The following is a 19,655-nucleotide window of genomic DNA, read 5'->3' as shown; positions in this document are numbered from 1 at the left end:
TTGTGCACGTGTACCCTAGAATTTAAAGTATAAAATATATATATATGAAATAACAAAAACAAAACAAAACAAAACAAAACAAGGTCTTCCCATCTTGGCCAGGAAAGCCTCTGTCTTCCCGCAAGGAGCGCAGGCCTGCTCCTCCCACCTGCCTTAGGCGACTTGGCGCAGGCATCTGGGTCTTACAATGGCTGCTCCTTGTAGTCCTTGAGCCGTGGATGCATCCGACAGCCCGCAAGAGCCTGATAGGTGGTGAACTCTGGCCTCACACTCCACAGCGGCCCCTTTGGCCCCAAGGCTGCTGTGGGAGCTGTGGTCCTCCTGCCACGGTGGTTGGCATAGTCAGTACTCATGCTCAGAAGTTTCCAGAGCTTCCTGCTGGTTTGGTTATATCGGGAGACAGATGATGGTTAAGGAAGAGGAACTCCTGGGTGTCCTGCCTTGTGCTTGCCAGCCCTGGGGTGAGAGATGCAGGAGGGTCAGTATCACCCCCTCCCCAAACTGCCCTTCTTAGCCCAAGAGTCTTCCACCAAGGCAGACCCTGTCAGCTCCTGGCTTCTTTTCCCTGTGTGGAAGCTGGGACTCACACCAGCTACAGGCACTGGTGGAATCTTCACCACTGCCTTTGGCTTGGGCCACGGATTCCTTTCTGCCTGTCAGTCCTGGCTCAGTTTGCTGGGGCACGAAGGTCACAGCTGGCAGGGAATGCAGAGACTGTTGCCGCCGATGGCCATAGGCCTTATAGCATTAGTGATGGACACAGTGAATGCCAACTTCTGTGCTTTGGACTTGGGCCTTCTTTAGAGAGGGGTACTGTGTTCAGGGCACCTCAGAGTGTCTTGTGTCCAAGCTCCTGGAAACCTGGTGGCAGCTGGTGGAATGCCTGCTGTAGGGAGCGGTCTGGGAGACTCTGGCGTTAGAAGTCTTGCTCTTATGTATAAACAGTCTTTAACTGAACACTTGTAAAACTGTAACGAGCCATTCATTTATTTGAATGGGGTGAGTTATTAATTTTCAGCAAACTGCAAGCAGCCATTCTGAGATGAATCGTTTGGAGAGAGTGTGCTCCCCAGGGTGAAGGTCTGCGATGGGCCCTGAGGTCTGAACCCATCGCCTGATGTGACCTCGCTTTTTCTTTCCCCTCAGCTGCCCCACCCCAGGATGCACTGGCTCAGGACACGTCCGGGGCAAGTACTCCAGGCACCGAAGGTGAGAGGACCCTTGGATCTCACAGAGCTTCCTGGGAAGCAGATTTGGAGCCCCGCCCCCCGCCACCACCCAACTCTGTTCTAGGCCCTTTTGCAGATGGAGAACTTTCCATCTTTTTCCACGGCTCCTGAGGCCAGGCTGCTGGCCCTTCTGCAAGGCAGCGACCTCCCACTCTAGCCTGGAGGCCCGTGTGGCCATGGGCACACTCTGTGGGGGAAAGATAGACCATCTGACCTACCAGAGCTGCACTGTGGTTTTCTTGTCTGGGTCCCCGGCAAGAACTGGATGAGTCTGTGGGGGAGGGAGGGAGGGAGGACCCTCGGGAGCGGCGCATGGTGTGGCTGAGGCCTCTCGTGGCCCTAGCCTGGCCCTCTCCACTGCCTACTCCTCCTTCGCAGTTTACAGAGCTGCCCCCTGGCCAAGAAGAGGAAGCTTGGAGGGCGCTGAGGCTGAGCACCTGGTGTCCAAGAGGAAGTCGCACCCCCTGAAGCTGGCTCTGGACGAGGGCTATGGTGTGGACAGCGACGGCAGTGAGGACACCGAGGTGAAGGACGCCTCTGTTTCGGATGAATCGGAAGGAACTCTGGAGGGGGCCGAGGCTGAGACATCAGGACAGGAGGAGATTCATCGCCCCGAGCCAGCTGAAGGTGCTTTGTCGCTCTTTCTTCCCCGAATAAAGGGTGCTTAGTGTGGCCCTGGAGAATTGCAGCCTGTGAGCGGGGAGGGGCTCACTCTGAGCGAGAGAAAGCTCCTCCTGAGAACAAGGCATGTCTTGTCCCAACGTGTGCTGAGCTTCCTGGGAGAGAAGTCTGCCATGGTGTTTACGGGGCCTGTGGTGTGTGTGTGTGAACACTGTGTGTGTAGGAGAGAGGCAGGGCAGACACAGACACGGGGCTTCTGTGTGTGTGTGTGTGTGTGGGTGCAGTTGTAGCATGTTTTGGCAGGTGTCTGCATGTATATGAGAGACAGACAAGGCTGTGTCTCTGTGTGTCTGCAAGTGGGGAAGGGAGGGTCTTAGACTGGCCCTCTGGGAGACTTGCCTGGGTGCATGGGTGAGAGGTCTGCTTTCCCCTGAGGCACTCACAGGCAGATGCTGAGAAAACACCTCAGGTTGAGTTCAGGTGATTGAGGACCAGGTGGGGCCTCTGAAAATGGGGTGCCCGGGGAAGCCAAGACGGGAAGGAGGAAAGCAGATGAGTCCCCCATTTCCTTGGGGGGTCTGCCAGGACTGCCATGTTGGGGCACCGAGCCCTTGGCGGAAGTGGTTGAAGCAGGTGCGTTGGCCCCTGGGTTCCAGAGGGAGGGGTCTGTACCCCGAGTGCCCTGGCAGCTCTGTAGAGACCTGGGGTCAGAGGAGGCCCAAGGTCAGCTCCCCCTGCCATCCCCACCACCCACCCAACACTCCCCAAGCTTCTGCAGTGGGGAAGGGTCTGAGATGGATTTTAGAAGCAAAGCCAGAGAGGGTCCTCAACCCCAGCTCCCTTGGGGGGCTCTGGAGTGAGTGCGCTGCCCATGGCATCAACGTAGTCCTAGATCACAGGGAGTGGAGTGAGTGCGCTGCCCATGGCATCAACGTAGTCCTAGATCACAGGGAGTGGAGTGAGTGCGCTGCCCATGGCATCAACGTAGTCCTAGATCACAGGGAGTGGAGTGAGTGCGCTGCCCATGGCATCAACGTAGTCCTAGATCACAGGGAGTGGAGTGAGTGCGCTGCCCATGGCATCAACGTAGTCCTAGATCACAGGGAGTGGAGTGAGTGCGCTGCCCATGGCATCAACGTAGTCCTAGATCACAGGGAGTGGAGTGAGTGCGCTGCCCATGGCATCAACGTAGTCCTAGATCACAGGGAGTGGAGTGAGTGCGCTGCCCATGGCATCAACGTAGTCCTAGATCACAGGGAGTGGAGTGAGTGCGCTGCCCATGGCATCAGCGTAGTCCTAGATCACAGGGAGTGGAGTGAGTGCGCTGCCCATGGCATCAACGTAGTCCTAGATCACAGGGAGTGGAGTGAGTGCGCTGCCCATGGCATCAACGTAGTCCTAGATCACAGGGAGTGGAGTGAGTGCGCTGCCCATGGCATCAACGTAGTCCTAGATCACAGGGAGTGGAGTGAGTGCGCTGCCCATGGCATCAGCGTAGTCCTAGATCACAGGGAGTGGAGTGAGTGCGCTGCCCATGGCATCAGCGTAGTCCTAGATCACAGGGAGTGGAGTGAGTGCGCTGCCCATGGCATCAGCGTAGTCCTAGATCACAGGGAGTGGAGTGAGTGCGCTGCCCATGGCATCAACGTAGTCCTAGATCACAGGGAGTGGAGTGAGTGCGCTGCCCATGGCATCAACGTAGTCCTAGATCACAGGGAGTGGAGTGAGTGCGCTGCCCATGGCATCAACGTAGTCCTAGATCACAGGGAGTGGAGTGAGTGCGCTGCCCATGGCATCAACGTAGTCCTAGATCACAGGGAGTGGAGTGAGTGCGCTGCCCATGGCATCAGCGTAGTCCTAGATCACAGGGAGTGGAGTGAGTGCGCTGCCCATGGCATCAACGTAGTCCTAGATCACAGGGAGTGGAGTGAGTGCGCTGGCCATGGCATCAACGTAGTCCTAGATCACAGGGAGTGGAGTGAGTGCGCTGGCCCATGGCATCAGCGTAGTCCTAGATCACAGGGAGTGGAGTGAGTGCGCTGCCCATGGCATCAACGTAGTCCTAGATCACAGGGAGTGGAGTGAGTGCGCTGCCCATGGCATCAGCGTAGTCCTAGATCACAGGGAGTGGAGTGAGTGCGCTGCCCATGGCATCAACGTAGTCCTAGATCACAGGGAGTGGAGTGAGTGCGCTGCCCATGGCATCAGCGTAGTCCTAGATCACAGGGAGTGGAGTGAGTGCGCTGCCCATGGCATCAGCGTAGTCCTAGATCACAGGGAGTGGAGTGAGTGCGCTGCCCATGGCATCAACGTAGTCCTAGATCACAGGGAGTGGAGTGAGTGCGCTGCCCATGGCATCAACGTAGTCCTAGATCACAGGGAGTGGAGTGAGTGCGCTGCCCATGGCATCAACGTAGTCCTAGATCACAGGGAGTGGAGTGAGTGCGCTGCCCATGGCATCAGCGTAGTCCTAGATCACAGGGAGTGGAGTGAGTGCGCTGCCCATGGCATCAGCGTAGTCCTAGATCACAGGGAGTGGAGTGAGTGCGCTGCCCATGGCATCAGCGTAGTCCTAGATCACAGGGAGTGGAGTGAGTGCGCTGCCCATGGCATCAACGTAGTCCTAGATCACAGGGAGTGGAGTGAGTGCGCTGCCCATGGCATCAACGTAGTCCTAGATCACAGGGAGTGGAGTGAGTGCGCTGCCCATGGCATCAACGTAGTCCTAGATCACAGGGAGTGGAGTGAGTGCGCTGCCCATGGCATCAACGTAGTCCTAGATCACAGGGAGTGGAGTGAGTGCGCTGCCCATGGCATCAACGTAGTCCTAGATCACAGGGAGTGGAGTGAGTGCGCTGCCCATGGCATCAGCGTAGTCCTAGATCACAGGGAGTGGAGTGAGTGCGCTGCCCATGGCATCAACGTAGTCCTAGATCACAGGGAGTGGAGTGAGTGCGCTGCCCATGGCATCAGCGTAGTCCTAGATCACAGGGAGTGGAGTGAGTGCGCTGCCCATGGCATCAGCGTAGTCCTAGATCACAGGGAGTGGAGTGAGTGCGCTGCCCATGGCATCAACGTAGTCCTAGATCACAGGGAGTGGAGTGAGTGCGCTGCCCATGGCATCAACGTAGTCCTAGATCACAGGAGTGGAGTGAGTGCGCTGCCCATGGCATCAACGTAGTCCTAGATCACAGGGAGTGGAGTGAGTGCGCTGCCCATGGCATCAACGTAGTCCTAGATCACAGGGAGTGGAGTGAGTGCGCTGCCCATGGCATCAACGTAGTCCTAGATCACAGGGAGTGGAGTGAGTGCGCTGCCCATGGCATCAGCGTAGTCCTAGATCACAGGGAGTGGAGTGAGTGCGCTGCCCATGGCATCAGCGTAGTCCTAGATCACAGGGAGTGGAGTGAGTGCGCTGCCCATGGCATCAGCGTAGTCCTAGATCACAGGGAGTGGAGTGAGTGCGCTGCCCATGGCATCAGCGTAGTCCTAGATCACAGGGAGTGGAGTGAGTGCGCTGCCCATGGCATCAACGTAGTCCTAGATCACAGGGAGTGGAGTGAGTGCGCTGCCCATGGCATCAACGTAGTCCTAGATCACAGGGAGTGGAGTGAGTGCGCTGCCCATGGCATCACGTAGTCCTAGATCACAGGGAGTGGAGTGAGTGCGCTGCCCATGGCATCAGCGTAGTCCTAGATCACAGGGAGTGGAGTGAGTGCGCTGCCCATGGCATCAACGTAGTCCTAGATCACAGGGAGTGGAGTGAGTGCGCTGCCCATGGCATCAGCGTAGTCCTAGATCACAGGGAGTGGAGTGAGTGCGCTGCCCATGGCATCAACGTAGTCCTAGATCACAGGGAGTGGAGTGAGTGCGCTGCCCATGGCATCAACGTAGTCCTAGATCACAGGGAGTGGAGTGAGTGCGCTGCCCATGGCATCAACGTAGTCCTAGATCACAGGGAGTGGAGTGAGTGCGCTGCCCATGGCATCAGCGTAGTCCTAGATCACAGGGAGTGGAGTGAGTGCGCTGCCCATGGCATCAGCGTAGTCCTAGATCACAGGGAGTGGGTGGAGTGCGTGCCCATGGCATCAACGTAGTCCTAGATCACAGGGAGTGGAGTGAGTGCGCTGCCCATGGCATCAGCGTAGTCCTAGATCACAGGGAGTGGAGTGAGTGCGCTGCCCATGGCATCAGCGTAGTCCTAGATCACAGGGAGTGGAGTGAGTGCGCTGCCCATGGCATCAGCGTAGTCCTAGATCACAGGGAGTGGAGACACAGATTTTCCTGCTTTCTTATCAAGAAGGGCATCTGGCGTTGAGGCATCATCCCGGGCTTGGACTTCCCCTCCGAAGTGGGTGGATGGCAGGGTCTGTCCCCAACCGCTGTGGACCTGCCGGCCCCGGCGTCCTGTCCCTACCGCTGTGGACGTGCCGGCCCCGGCGTCCTGTCCCTACCGCTGTGGACGTGCCGGCCCCGGCGTCCTGTCCCTACCGCTGTGGACCTGCCGGCCCAGGCGTCCTGTCCCTACCGCTGTGGACGTGCCGGCCCCGGCGTCCTGTCCCTACCGCTGTGGACGTGCCGGCCCCGGCGTCCAGTCCCTACCGCTGTGGACCTGCCGGCCCAGGCGTCCTGTCCCTACCGCTGTGGGACGTGCCGGCCCCGGCGTCCTGTCCCTACCGCTGTGGACGTGCCGGCCCGGCGTCCTGTCCCTACCGCTGTGGACCTGCCGGCCCAGGCGTCCTGTCCCTACCGCTGTGGGACGTGCCGGCCCCGGCGTCCTGTCCCTACCGCTGTGGACGTGCCGGCCCCGGCGTCCTGTCCCTACCGCTGTGGGACGTGCCGGCCCCGGTGTCCTGTCCCTACCGCTGTGGACGTGCCGGCCCCGGCGTCCTGTCCCTACCGCTGTGTACCGTGTGGGCCTGCGCCCGGCGTCCTGTCCTCCGCTGGGACGTGCGGCGGCCACCGGTGTCCCTGTCCCTACCGCTGTGGGACGTGCCGGCCCCGGCGTCTGTCCCTACCGCTGTGGGACGGGACGTGCTGGCCCAGGCGTCCTTGCTGACAACCCTACGGGGCCTGCACGTGGTGAGCACCTACCATATCTTAGTTTTGTTTTGTTTTTGTTTCGAGAGAGTCTCACTCTGTTGCCCAGGCTGGAGTGCAGGGGCACGATCTTGATTTACTGCAATCTCTTCCTCCCGGGTTCAAGGACAACAGGCGTGCACCACCACGCCCAGCTCATTTTTGTATTTTTAGTAGAGACAGGGTTTCGCCATTTTGGCCAGGCTGGTCTTGAACTCCTGACCTCAGGTGATCTGCCTGCCTCGGCCTCCCCAAGTACTGGGATTACAGGCCTGAGCCACCGCGCCCATTCTTATTTACTGCTTTTCAATTATGAAACAATTACTGTTTTTTAAAATCTGACTTGCTGCTTAAGCTCCATTGTATACAGTGCAGGTTGATCTGATTTGGAAAGTAAACGTGATGGGAGAGGAACATTAAGGAAAAGTATCTAAGTAATTCTTAGTTTAGAAAATACATCAGTGGCCCATGACCTGCCTTCTGAAATATGTTCACCGTGATATCTGGATTCAGGCAGAAGCGGTTGACAGAAAGTCCATACCAAATCCCCAGTTCCGGAGTTTCGTGTTTCCCCTTGGCTCCCGTGTAAAGAGTGAGTGGTAGGTCAGGTGGAGGGGTGGTGGGTGTGTTGGGGACTGGAGACCTGGAGTCTTCCCACATGCTCTCTGGCCCCCACGTTGATTTCGATTTTGTGCAGGAAGGAGCCCCATCAAGTCCCATTTTGGATCCAACCCCACTGGCTCCTCCAAGGGCAGCTATAGCAGCTACCAGGGAATCATCGCCACTTCTCTCCTGAACTTGGGTCAGATTGCTGAAGAGACCCTGGCGGCCAAGCCAGGCCCTGGCATTGTGCACCTGCTTCAGGAGGCCACAGAGGGAGCTGCCAGCGAGGAGGGTGAAAAAGGCCTCTTCATCCAGCCAGAGGATGCCGAGGAGGTTGTAGAAGTCACCACCGAACGCTGCCAGGACCTGTGTCCCCAGTCCCTGGAGGATGCAGCCAGTGAGGAGTCCAGCAAGCAGAAAGGCATCCTGAGTCACGAAGAGGAGGACGAGGAGGAGGAGGAGGAGGAGGAAGAGGAGGAGGAAGAGGATGAAGAAGAGGAAGAGGACGAGGAAGAGGAGGAGGAAGAGGACGAGGAGGAGGAAGAGGAGGAGGAGGAGGAAGAGGCAGCTCCTGATGTGATCTTTCAGGAGGACACCTCTCACGCCTCTGCCCAGAAGGCCCCTGAGCTCCAGGGCCCAGAACCACCCAGTCCCAAGCCTGAGTACTCTGTTATTGTGGAGGTCCGCTCGGATGATGACAAGGACGAGGACACCCACTCCCAGAAGTCAACAGTCACTGACGAGTCAGAGATGCATGACATGATGACCCGGGGAAACCTGGGCCTCCTGGAGCAGGCCATTGCCCTGAAGGCTGAACAGGTGCGCACGGTCTGTGAGCCGGGCTGCCCGCCTGCTGAGCGGAGCCCGCTGGGCCTGGGAGAGCCAGGGAAGGCAGCAAAGGCCCTGGACGCTGTTCGGAAGAGCTACTACAGTAAAGGTAGGGTCGGGGTGGCCTGGCCCTGCAGACTCATCCTTTCGCCCCTGCCCCAGTGTACAAATGCAGGCTGAGAGCCCTTCTAGGACAGGAGGCTGGGAGGTGGCAGAAAAGCAGACAAAAGACCAGATACATGACACAGACTGTGGTCGGATACCGAGCAGATGGGCTCCCACACTGCTTTACAGAGCAATCAGAGCGGAGATGTGTGGGAAAGAACCAGGTGGGAGAGAGGAGGTGGGAGGGACAGTGACCCACCCAGAGTGACTGGTCACAGCAGCATCTGGGGTCCGGAGAGGGTGGGGACTGTCCGGTCCCTTCCACCCCAACTCACACTTGTGGCAGGGATTGTGCTATGACAGTACCCGCTGTTTCCTACAGCCATGCTGGGTCATCCTGATCCTCTCATGGGCTGGAGCCCAGCAGGCAGAGGTGAGGGGTGCCCTTCTCCTCAGAGGAAGCAGCCTGCCGCTGGCTCTGCATCTGCCTGGATTTGGCTCTAAAGTGTGCAGGGTATAGGGGAGGCATCCCCTGACCTCACTGAGTGGCTGATGTTGAGGTGAGGGCAGACAAGGAGGGCTGCTTGGAGGGGCTTGGGACTGGGCTGACATGGTTGGGGAGCAGCTGGGAGCCTGGAGTGCTGAGGTCTGAGGACGAATCCTGAGGGAACGGTTGCGGCCTTCACTGTTACTGGGGTGTCAGGGTCTGGACAGCAGGCTGGCTCTGCTCTGCTGACTGCCCATCTCAGATTCCTCCTTGGGACAGGGGCCTGGGGAGCAGGGCTGGCCAGGGGCTGCTCCCTCAGTGAGCCATGCCAGGGAGGCCAGGCCTTGGGCAGGTCAGCTTTGGCTCACCTGGCCTGGTGCAGAGAACCTTCTGCACCTGGGCACTTGGCCTCTCTTCTCCTGAGACTAGGGACCTGCCCGGACCTCAGCCTATTTTTTCCCCATGTCTAGTCCTGCATCTCTTCTCCAGGTGGACGGGGGCAGTGGGAGTTCTTGGCGCTCTTCCAATGAGTGCCCCCAGGAAGGGTTAGCTGAGACCAGGGAGGGGCAGATAAGGAGAGAGAACTGGGATGGGAGGTGACTCAGGTGCTGGAGCCAGGAACCAAAAATGCAGGAGACACAGACTCAAGGCCAACCCTGGGAAGACGCACTTGGCTCATGGGAGAGACAGACCTGAGCAAGACATAATTCAAGGGGCATGACAGGCAGGTCAGTGGAGACACGAGGGACATATTTTCTGGGAACACCCAGGCATATGAGACAAGCCCAGGGGAAAGATACTAAGGGACACAGGTGGGGACATGGTTTCAGGGTGAGATGGACCCCAGGCTTTGAGGGGACACCCTTTAGGGCAACCCAGATGGCGGGACAGCTCTTTGGAGACCCAGATTTAAGTCAGCACCATCATGCTCCGGCCTTGTGGGGCCATGGGCACAAAGAGACACAGGCTAAAGGTGAGACTTAGGGACAGGTGTTACGGGCCTGGTGTGGTTACTAGTCTGGGTGTGGTGTGCTTGGGCCACACAGATCAGCGCAGAATTGGGTGGGACACGTATGAGGAACAGAGACACCAAGTGACAGCCCCAGGCCCAGGTTTTCAAGGGTCTCAGACCTGTGGGACAGACACAGGGGGACCCAGAGGCAAGGTGTCCTGCCTTCAGGAATAGATTTTCAGTGCATGGACCCAAAGGGACACAGCCCCGGGTGACACAGGTGGCCAAGCTGAGAACACCAGACAGCGCTGGGCTGGGCTGTGAGTGTCTGTGCAATGTGAACGTGTAGTAGGATAGAGACGAGACTGGGACTGGTTCTAAGGGACTCATGTTGGGACCCAGATGCAGCGAGAATTCTGAATGGAGGCTGTGGGACGGGGTGGCAAGCCCAGGAGGCAGGTGTTGGGCATGGGTTTGGAAGCCCCTCAGGACTCTGCTGCCTGTCCATATGGGTGGAAGTCTGACTTCCTCCTCCTTTGAACTGGGGGCAGCAGAGCAAAAGCTCCTTCCCTTTGGAGCCCACCATTGGGGCCCTTCCCCTCTGGTGTGGGAGTTCTGAGTTTGGCTCTGTGACCTCTGCACCCTCCCAAAGGGGACAGCTCGTCCAAAGGTGTTTCACTGAGACGTCAGCTCTGCTGTGAGGGTCCTCTGTGTTCCTGCTGGTCCCTGCACTCTAGAGTGACCAGACTGGTCCTGCAGAGTCTAGATGAGGTCTATAACAGATTTGGGTTTAAATTTCTGCCCAGACGTATATGAGTCATGCAGCCTTGGATAAGTTTCTTAGCTCCTTTGTCCTCCTCGTGCTGTCAGATTCCAAGGACATCTCCAATATTGCCAAATGCCTTGACCTCTCTAGGCAGAAGGCTGACCCATGAGGCCTCCACACTGTCAGAGGAGAGAGGAAAGAGGACTCCAGCTGCCATCTGGGTTGTTCTCCTTAAAACACTGCACAAACTGCTCTTTGGGATGGTCAGGGCAGTATCAGGGCTTTTGCACACAGGTAGCCAGTGTGGGCTGGATTCTTCAGGGTCACCTGACTGTCCAGCCCCAGTCCCTGTTCAGGCTCACGGGCAGTCTTGCCTCTCTTCTCTCTGGACAGCCAGAGAGAGGGGTCCTGAGCTACCCCTGCCCCCTCTCTGCTCACCACCCAGCTTCCTGGCTCTAACTGATGCGACTTGTGTGTTTTAGATCCTTCAAGAGCTGAGAAGCGTGAGATCAAGTGTCCAACACCAGGCTGTGACGGCACTGGCCACGTGACCGGGTTGTACCCGCACCACCGCAGCCTTTCTGGCTGTCCCCACAAGGACAGGATCCCCCCGGAGAGTGAGTAGCTCTGTGTAGCGTTAGCCCCAACTCTGAGGCTCAGGCTGCCTCTGTGGTGTTTGGGTGGTGTCTATGGGGAGGCGTGGCCTGCCCAGGGCCATAACCTGCCCCTTTGGTTTGTTCAGATGCTCATCCTTACATCTCCCCGCCTCCCCCCACAAACTGCCTCAGCCCAAACTTGAGCCCTTTGAGGCTGGGGCCCTGCAACCTGCCCATTTGTCTACCTAGAGACGCCAGTCGGGGTCAGAGCCCACAGTCACAGATCGATGGGAGGGGACAGGCAAGTGCCAGCATGCTGGGAAGAGAGAGGTCTTCTTGCAGCAACCTCTGTGCTCCGAAGGCTTGGGAAGCAAATACTTCTTCTAATTTTTAGGCTAGAAGCAGTAATTGTGAAAATTAAATTTAAAGGAGCAAACCACAGAATGAGAGGTTTTATTTATTTTTTTATTTTTTTATTTTTTTGAGACGGAGTCTCGCTCTGTCACCCAAGCTGGAGTGCGGTGGCCAGATCTCAGCTCACTGCAAGCTCCGCCTCCCAGGTTCACGCCATTCTCCTGCCTCAGCCTCCCGAGTAGCTGGGACTACAGGCGCCTGCCACCTCGCCCGGCTAGTTTTTTGTATTTTTTAGTAGAGACGGGGTTTCACCATGTTAGCCAGGATGGTCTCGATCTCCTGACCTTGTGATCCGCCCGCCTCGGCCTCCCAAAGTGCTGGGATTACAGGCTTGAGCCACCGCGCCCGGCCGAGAGGTTTTAAAGCTGAGTCTGGTTTCTGCCGCAGGAGGGAGGGACCACAGTGGTGGTGGATCACACTGAGGGTGGGGGGTTACGTCTGCAGGCTCTTGGGGGCTGGAGCTGACCTGCGTTGCTGCCCTAAATTGCTGTGTCCCCCAACTGCCCACCAAGCAGCAGCCTTTGGACAGGGCTCCTGCCTCCTCCTCAGCCTGTGCTTCCCACTCAGCTCGTGTTCCCCAGATTCTCTGACAGCCTTGGCTCCCTCCATCCCCGGTTCTCTTACAGTCTTAGCCATGCATGAGAATGTGCTGAAGTGCCCCACTCCCGGCTGCACAGGCCAGGGCCATGTGAACAGCAACCGCAACACGCACAGAAGGTACTTGGACTGAACTGGGCCAGGGTGGGGGCCAGGGTGGGCGGCCCCATGTGTGGTAGGGCACCTGGGTTAGACCTGTGTGTCCCTGTCTGGGCCTTGGGCCCGTGACCTGGGACAGGGCTCTGGCCTGCCAGGTAGCTCCCTGTGGGCTGCCCTTCTCCCTGCCTGCTGCCCTCAGGAGTGGGTATAAGGTCAGGGCGCACCTGGGCTGTGAGGGCCCCTTGTGTGGGCAGAGCAGCAACTGGAGGTGCAGTCACTCCATGGGGTTGCTGCCTTGACCCCTCTGAGCTGGGGGTCTCAAGAGAGCAGGGGGCGGCCTGTGGAGGAGCGAGCAATGCACCCTCTGTGAAGAGAGGTACAATGACTGTGTGGAGAGCCAGGTGAATACTTGTGTCCTGCCCACATTCAGAAACCTCTGCACACTGGCTCTTGCTCCTGAGTGGAAAGGGCAGACGCGAACAGTAACCTCGGCAGGCCAGGACTGTACTCTGGGCTGCTTTGTGGGGGTTCTGAGGCCCAGGTGGAAGTGAAGCTTCCCGACCGCCCTCAAGGTATAGTTGTTGACTCGCCTTCTATGGCAAGAGGGTCTAGTCCCCCAGCCTTACCCAAAGTGTCATGGGTGGCCATGGCCTTGATGGGATATGCCTTTGCCCCAGCATACGCTCAGCTGAAGGGACTGCCAGAGCTTTTGAGGTCACTTCATTTGAAGAGAGGCCAATTCCCCATTACATCACCTCCCCGAGCTGGCTGAGGGACTGGCGCTGGCGCTCACAGTTGACTTAATTCTGGCAGAGGAAGCGGCTGCCTCCATGTCTTAGGCTTTCCTGGGCCTGAGTCATCCAGGGTCAGTGCCCAGGTTGTCGTCCAAGTGGGGCCCTGGGCTGCCCCAGGGCAGCTAACGGAACAAGAGCCAGAGATGGCTGCAGAATCCAGCCCTGGAAGCTGGGAAGGGAGAGGACGCGGGTGAGGGGAAAGCCGGTCACCCAGACCCATGCAGAGGAGGCAGCTTTGCCCAGAGCTTTCAAGGCCTTTAGGATGTATTTCATCTTTGTGTGTCATTGGCATAGAATGTTCCAAAACAGAAACTGACTAGGCAGCTTGTACTTTGAGGGCTCAAGAACAGAGTCAGAGAGAAAACCCCTGCCCTGCAGAAGGACAGGGTTATTCCCGGTTCTGGCTTCTTGCACACCTGGAGTTCTCACATCTGAATGACCTTGCCGTGAGACACCCACACACGCAGTCACCCAGGACAGGACAGGCGTGGAGGGGAAGGCTCAGATATCCCTCCTCTTCCTTCCTCTAGTTTGTCTGGGTGTCCCATTGCTGCCGCCGAAAAATTAGCCAAATCCCATGAGAAGCAGCAGCCGCAGACAGGAGATCCTTCCAAGAGTAGCTCCAGTTCCGATCGGATCCTCAGGTGAGTGAGATGAGCCGCAGAGCTGAAGAGGCTGCCTCCCAAACGCCTGCAGGGGGCTTCTTAGTCTCCCGCAGGCTTTGTGCGCACGTGTGTGAGTGCATGTGTGAGTGCTTGTGAGTGTATGTGAGTGCACGTGTATGAGTGCACGTGTGCGTGCTTGTGATGCTTGTGAGTGCACATGTGTGAGTGCATGTGGGTGCTTGTGAGTGCTTGTGAGTGCACATGTGAGTGCTTGTGAGTGCACGTGTGAGTGCACGTGTGTGTACGTGTGTGTGCGTGAGTGCTTGTGAGTGTACGTGTGTGAGTGCATGTATGTGAGTGCATGTGTGAGTGCTTGTGAGTGCACGTGTGTGTACGTGTGAGTGTACGTGTGTGAGTGCATGTGTGTGAGTGCATGTGTGAATGCTTGTGAGTGCACGTGTGTGTACGTGTGTGTGCTTGTGAGTGTACGTGTGCGAATGCACGTGTGTGAGTGCACGTGTGTGAGTGCACGTGTGAGTGCTTGTGAGTGTACGTGTGTGAGTGCACGTGTGTGTATGTGTGAGTGCGTGTGTGCTTGTGAGTTTACGTGTGCGAGTGCACGTATGAGTGCACATGTGTGAGTGCATGTGTGTGAGTGCATGTGTGCTTGTGAGTGCATGTGAGTGCACGTGTGTGACTGCTTGTGAGTGTACATGTGTGAGTGCATGTGAGTGTGTGAGTGTATGTGTGTGAGTGCACGTGTGTGAGTGCACGTATGTGTGTGTGCTTGTGAGCGTATGTGTGTGAGTGCACGTGTGAGTGCGTGTGAGCGTACGCGTGTGAGTGCACGTGTGAGTGCATGTGAGTGCACATGTGAGTGCACGCGTGTGACTGTGAGTGTACATGTGTGAGTGCATGCAAGTGTATGTGTGTGAGTGCACGTGTGTGAGTGCTTGTGAGTGTACATGTGTGAGTGCATGTGTGCGAGTGCTTGTGAGTAAATGTGTGTGAGTGCACGTGTGTGACTGCTTGTGAGTGTACATGTGTGAGTGCATGGGTGTGAGTGCATGCAAGTGTATGTGTGTGCACGGGTGTGAGTGCACGTGTGTGAGTGCATGTGTGTGAGTGCATGTGTGTGACTGCACGTACAGGAGTGTGCACATGTCCTGGGCCACCCAGGAGCAGGACTGCGGGGCAGTTTTGGGGCCACCCAGGACAGAGTCTCATGTCTGCCACGTTCGCCAGTGCCTCAGCCAAAGCACAAACTCCCGCACAGCTGCCTCTGCCCTGGACATGGTGCTCTGCCTCCTTAGAGTCGTCTGATGTGACCACTTGAGGCTCCTTGGGAATTCATTTGTGGAGATGCTAGTCCTGTCTGGAGAGAGTAGACTGCACCAGCCGAGGACCACGGACGTCCAGGAAGCACCATGAGCCACTAATCCTTGGCCATCCTGCCTGTCCCTCCCCGACCTCAGGGATAGACCCCAAGTCAAGGAGGAGGGGTGGGTGCAGGCTTTGCTCCCCTGAGTGCTTTGTGGCCCCTGAGGTTCTGAGATTGCAGTAGGTGTGTGTGAGCGTGTGGAGCATGTGTGTGCCTGTTCACACGCCTGTTTGTGTTTGCATATGTGCCAGTATGTTTACATGTGCGTGTGACTCCCTGTGTGTGTGCATGTGTAGATTTGGCTTTCATCAATAAGGATCTTTCAGAATGCATCCCATTAGTGTCCCCTCCTTCCACGTGGCTCTAAGAAGTAAGTGCCACAGATAAGGCCAGAGGCTCAGAGAGTTGCCCAAGGCCACCCTGCCCATCCTGCCTGGCTTCAAAGTCTCTCCTCTGTGGGGCTGAGTCCTTGGACCGTGGTACCCACTGTTGAAGAGAACACTTCCACTGCTCCTGTCTTCACCTGCAGACACACTGCTCCCCCATTCCCTGAGGAACTAGAAGTCACACACTCCTCCTCCCCAGCTCTCAGACCCCTGTTCCATATCTGTCTCACCAAACGAGAGTGTAGGAGACCCCGGCTGGGGTGAGTGTGAATGACTGCATAGCCCCTTCCACTGTCCACCTCCTTTCAGGGCCCACCTGACCCCAGCCCTTCCTGGCACGTAATTGGCAAAGTCCCAGCCAGATGACCTGGGCTGCTCACCTTGGCTGTGTCATACCCAGGCCCTTCCCTGCCCTGCTCCAGAGGGTTCCTCTGAAGGTGCGATTCCCACACGTGGGATCTCTGGGCCGAGGACAGAGACTCGCCTTCCTGCTCTGTGGGCATGCTTGCCAGCCCACACACAGGCACCTTCAGCCCTGCAGGTCCCAGCAGGCTGCTTTCCACCAGCTGGCTCTCACAATGGTTTGAAGCTGCTTTTTCCTCATTCTTATTTGCTGTTCCCTCCAGCTTCCTGTCAGTTGCTAATTCAATCCTTTCCCTCTTTGATCTAAATCACCGATAAAATGTCAAACCACAGATTTGGCCCCCGTGTGAGGCCAGGCAGGGGTGTCAAACAGGTTCCAACTTCGGAGACTGCGCTCCCTGGGACTATGACCTCAGTTTGTTCGCTTATAAAAGTAGGATAACAAACTAAGTCGCTCATGAGGCTCAAGTGACTCTGCCGCCCTCAGCCCCTGGTGAACACTCACTGAACGCTGGAGCCTGTGGCTAGGGTGCAGGAGGCCTCCCATCAGGCTCTGTTGATTCTGTCTAGCCCACATTTCTGGTTGTCGAACTTTGGGGTGTGAGGACAGGCTTTGCCAAGCTTTGTTGGCATTGCGGACAATAAGTGTATAGATTCTGACTGAAGCCTTGGTCAAGGAAGCCATCAACAGTGGTATCAATGTCAACTTTATTATTATCATCATTTCTAGTGACAGAGTCTCACTCTGTTGCTCAGGCTGGAGTGCAGTGGTTTTAATCATAACTCACTGTAACCTCAAACTCCTGGTCTCAAGTGATCCTCCCACCTCAGCCTCCTGAGTAGCTAGGAATACAGGTGTGCCACAATGCCTGGCTATTTTTTCGTGTAATTTTTTTTATAGAGAGGGTCTCACTATGTTGCCTAAGCTGGTTTCTTACTGTTGGCTTCAAGAGACCTGCCTTGGCCTCCCAAAGTGCTTGGAGTATAGATATAAGCCACCACACCTGACCCAATGTTAAGTTTAAAGTTAGTTTTTTCCCTCCTGGCCTTACTCTTGTCACTTTTCTATCTGCCACTGGGGCCAGGGTCCATCCTGGGGCTCCCACCCTTCTTGGAGAAGGAGAATGCACCCAAGTCCTGGTAGTGTTCAGTTCTTCCAGGCCCATCAGAGCTAGTCACAGTTGCAGGACTGGCCTGGCAGTCCTCTGTGCTGGGCTCGGTTCTTAGTCCACACTTAAGTTCTTGTAGCAGCACCCAGCACCTTGGAGGCTGTCATTGTCAGCCAGCTCCTTTTTTTTTTTTTTTTTTTTTTTTGAGACGGAGTCTCGCTGTGTCGCCCAGGCTGGAGTGCAGTGGCCGGATCTCGGCTCACTGCAAGCTCCGCCTCCCGGGTTCACACCATTCTCCTGCCTCAGCCTCCCGAGTAGCTGGGACTACAGGCGCCCGCCTCATCACCCGGCTAGTTTTTTGTATTTTTTAGTAGAGACGGGGTTTCACCGTGTTAGCCAGGATGGTCTCGATCTCCTGACCTCGTGATCCGCCCGTCTCGGCCTCCCAAAGTGCTGGGATTACAGGCTTGAGCCACCGCACCCGGCCTGTCAGTTCCTTCTTAATTCCACCGATTGCACATTTTCCAGACTGAAGTCACTGCTTGGTCCAGACAGGAACAGAGAAAGCCATAGCTGCTTGCTGGGACCTCCTCTTCTCTGAGCTGCCAGGTTCAGAAACCCCTCTGTGCCTGTGTAGTCACCAGCATCTACCACCAGTCTTCCTGCCTCCTGTGCCTTCTATGCCAGTTTCTTCATGCCATCTTTTGTGCATGTAAAATCCTGAAGTCTTCCAAGAGCATCAGTGGGAGTGAACTGAGTGCTCGCAGTAGCTTTTCCGCGTCTGTCGTTAACCCCTTCCAGCAGTTCTTGAGGGTTCACCTCCACACAGCTTTAAGATGAGGGCAGCTGAGGGCTGAGTCCCTGGCTGAATGAAGAAGGGTCAGGCCTGGCCCTGAGACCACTCCTCAGAAATGCACTTGATACAACTAGCGTCTCCTGTAGATTCCTCAGCTTCCTCCTTGCTGGGGAGTCCTAGCTGATTCCGCCTTGGAGTGTCTTGCTGTTGTCCTGGGCTACACTACTGTTTGCCCTCTGCCCGGTACTCACTCCAGTTGTAGCTGAGCTGTTTGAAACCTGCTCTCCTAAGTTCTGGGGAAAATCTTGGGCCTCCTCTAGCTGATGCAGGACAGGCCGTTGATTATTTGAGGCTCGATTGCTTCCTTCCTGCAGGCAATTCTTCATGGGCCTGCTCTGGGAGCCCTTGGCCCTGGGAGGTGGAACTCTGCCCAGCTTTAATGGTGGAATATGCAGGGGGAGTATCTCCCTGAGTCTCCTTCCTCACCAGACGCTGTGAGGCCCCTGCCTGGGCTGTGGATTGGGGTTGGGGAGGGCGGCATGGGATCCCCGGGTCCCATCTCACTGGCTGTGCATCCCTGTACTGCACCCCAGGCCTATGTGCTTCGTGAAGCAGCTCGAGGTCCCTCCATATGGGAGCTACCGGCCCAACGTGGCCCCTACCACGCCCAGGGCCAACTTGGCCAAGGAGCTGGAGAAGTTCTCCAAGGTCACCTTTGACTACGCAAGTTTCGATGCTCAGGTTTTTGGCAAACGCATGCTTGCCCCAAAGATTCAGACCAGCGAAACCTCACCTAAAGCCTTTCAATGTAAGTTGGGGAGAATTGCTGTTGTTTCTCTTCCGTGTTGCTCCTGGGAGGGGCAGGATTCAAGGGGCAGTGGAGGAGGGACCGTCTCGAGGAGCTACTAGGGAGGGAATCTCCACCCTCGTGAGGGGACCACGATGCAGGCTGGAGGACTCAGCTGTCCCAGTGGGCACTGTGGCGGCTTTCTTGGGGCCTGCGTCTCACTCCTGCTGCCACCTTCATGCTCACCATTAACATTTATGTGTCTCCTAATTATTTGTGAAACAAAACCCAGATCTGTTATGAGTGTGTGTCTCCGAAGACTTCAGAGCAGCTCCACTAACATGGTTCACCCCGGGAGACCCCACTCTCCCCGCTGTCCTCGTGCTACCTGTTTAATCCCAACGCAGCCGGGCGTCCATTTCCCAGCACTGCCTCTGGGGAGGGTCAGACTGTGGGCTGGGTGGGGCCAGATGACTGCGGGGCTGGGCCCAGTGCCCTGGCGGGAAGCCATTGGTCTCCTGGTGGGGACCGTCTTACCGGATACAATGTGTTATTTGTGACATTAGTGACAAATTTTCTGGGTAATTGTACTGACAAAAATCATTCCTACAAATCTTTAAGAACAATCCTTTCTGTCTTGTCTTGTCACTTACGTCCTAGTTTGTGGAATAAGCTCATTAGCTCTGAAATGCACGCGGAATGGAAAAGCATTTGGTGCACACACGAGATTGGGAGGGCGTTTTGTGGCAGATGTTGTCAGCCCAAAACATGACAGTGACGAGTCTGATTGCGGCAGCTCCAGTGGGGTGTGACTCTCCTCCTAACTCTGGCAGAGCCTGCTCGTCAGGGCGGAGGACTTCCTGCCTCCGGGCACACACACCTACTTGGATGAGGGAATGCAATGGTACCAGTGGAGAGGGGACCACACGATAAGCTTTCCAATATATCTAGACCTTTCTGGATATACTGGTGACATCGTGATTGCTGAGAACATTGTGCATGAGAGTGATTTTGCGGCTACAGTACAATTACTAGAAAAGATAACATTGCGTGCCTTC

General features: G+C 56.5%; 1 protein-coding gene across 1 annotated transcript in view; it reads left to right on the top strand.

The window, feature by feature from the left end:
- MYT1 (myelin transcription factor 1) overlaps window positions 1–19,655 on the top strand; it is a 48,343-nt gene that overhangs the window by 7,456 nt on the left and 21,232 nt on the right. Inside the window, 8 exon segments of the mRNA XM_030914343.1 lie at window positions 1,147–1,209; window positions 1,608–1,641; window positions 1,643–1,856; window positions 7,627–8,469; window positions 11,153–11,287; window positions 12,307–12,397; window positions 13,701–13,814; window positions 18,404–18,618. Of these exon segments, the coding sequence (XP_030770203.1) occupies window positions 1,147–1,209; window positions 1,608–1,641; window positions 1,643–1,856; window positions 7,627–8,469; window positions 11,153–11,287; window positions 12,307–12,397; window positions 13,701–13,814; window positions 18,404–18,618 (1,709 nt within the window).

The sequence above is a fragment of the Rhinopithecus roxellana genome, chromosome 13, assembly GCF_007565055.1.
Source record: "Rhinopithecus roxellana isolate Shanxi Qingling chromosome 13, ASM756505v1, whole genome shotgun sequence".
NCBI classification, from domain to species: domain Eukaryota; kingdom Metazoa; phylum Chordata; class Mammalia; order Primates; family Cercopithecidae; genus Rhinopithecus; species Rhinopithecus roxellana.
This window is presented reverse-complemented; position numbering and strand designations above follow the sequence as displayed.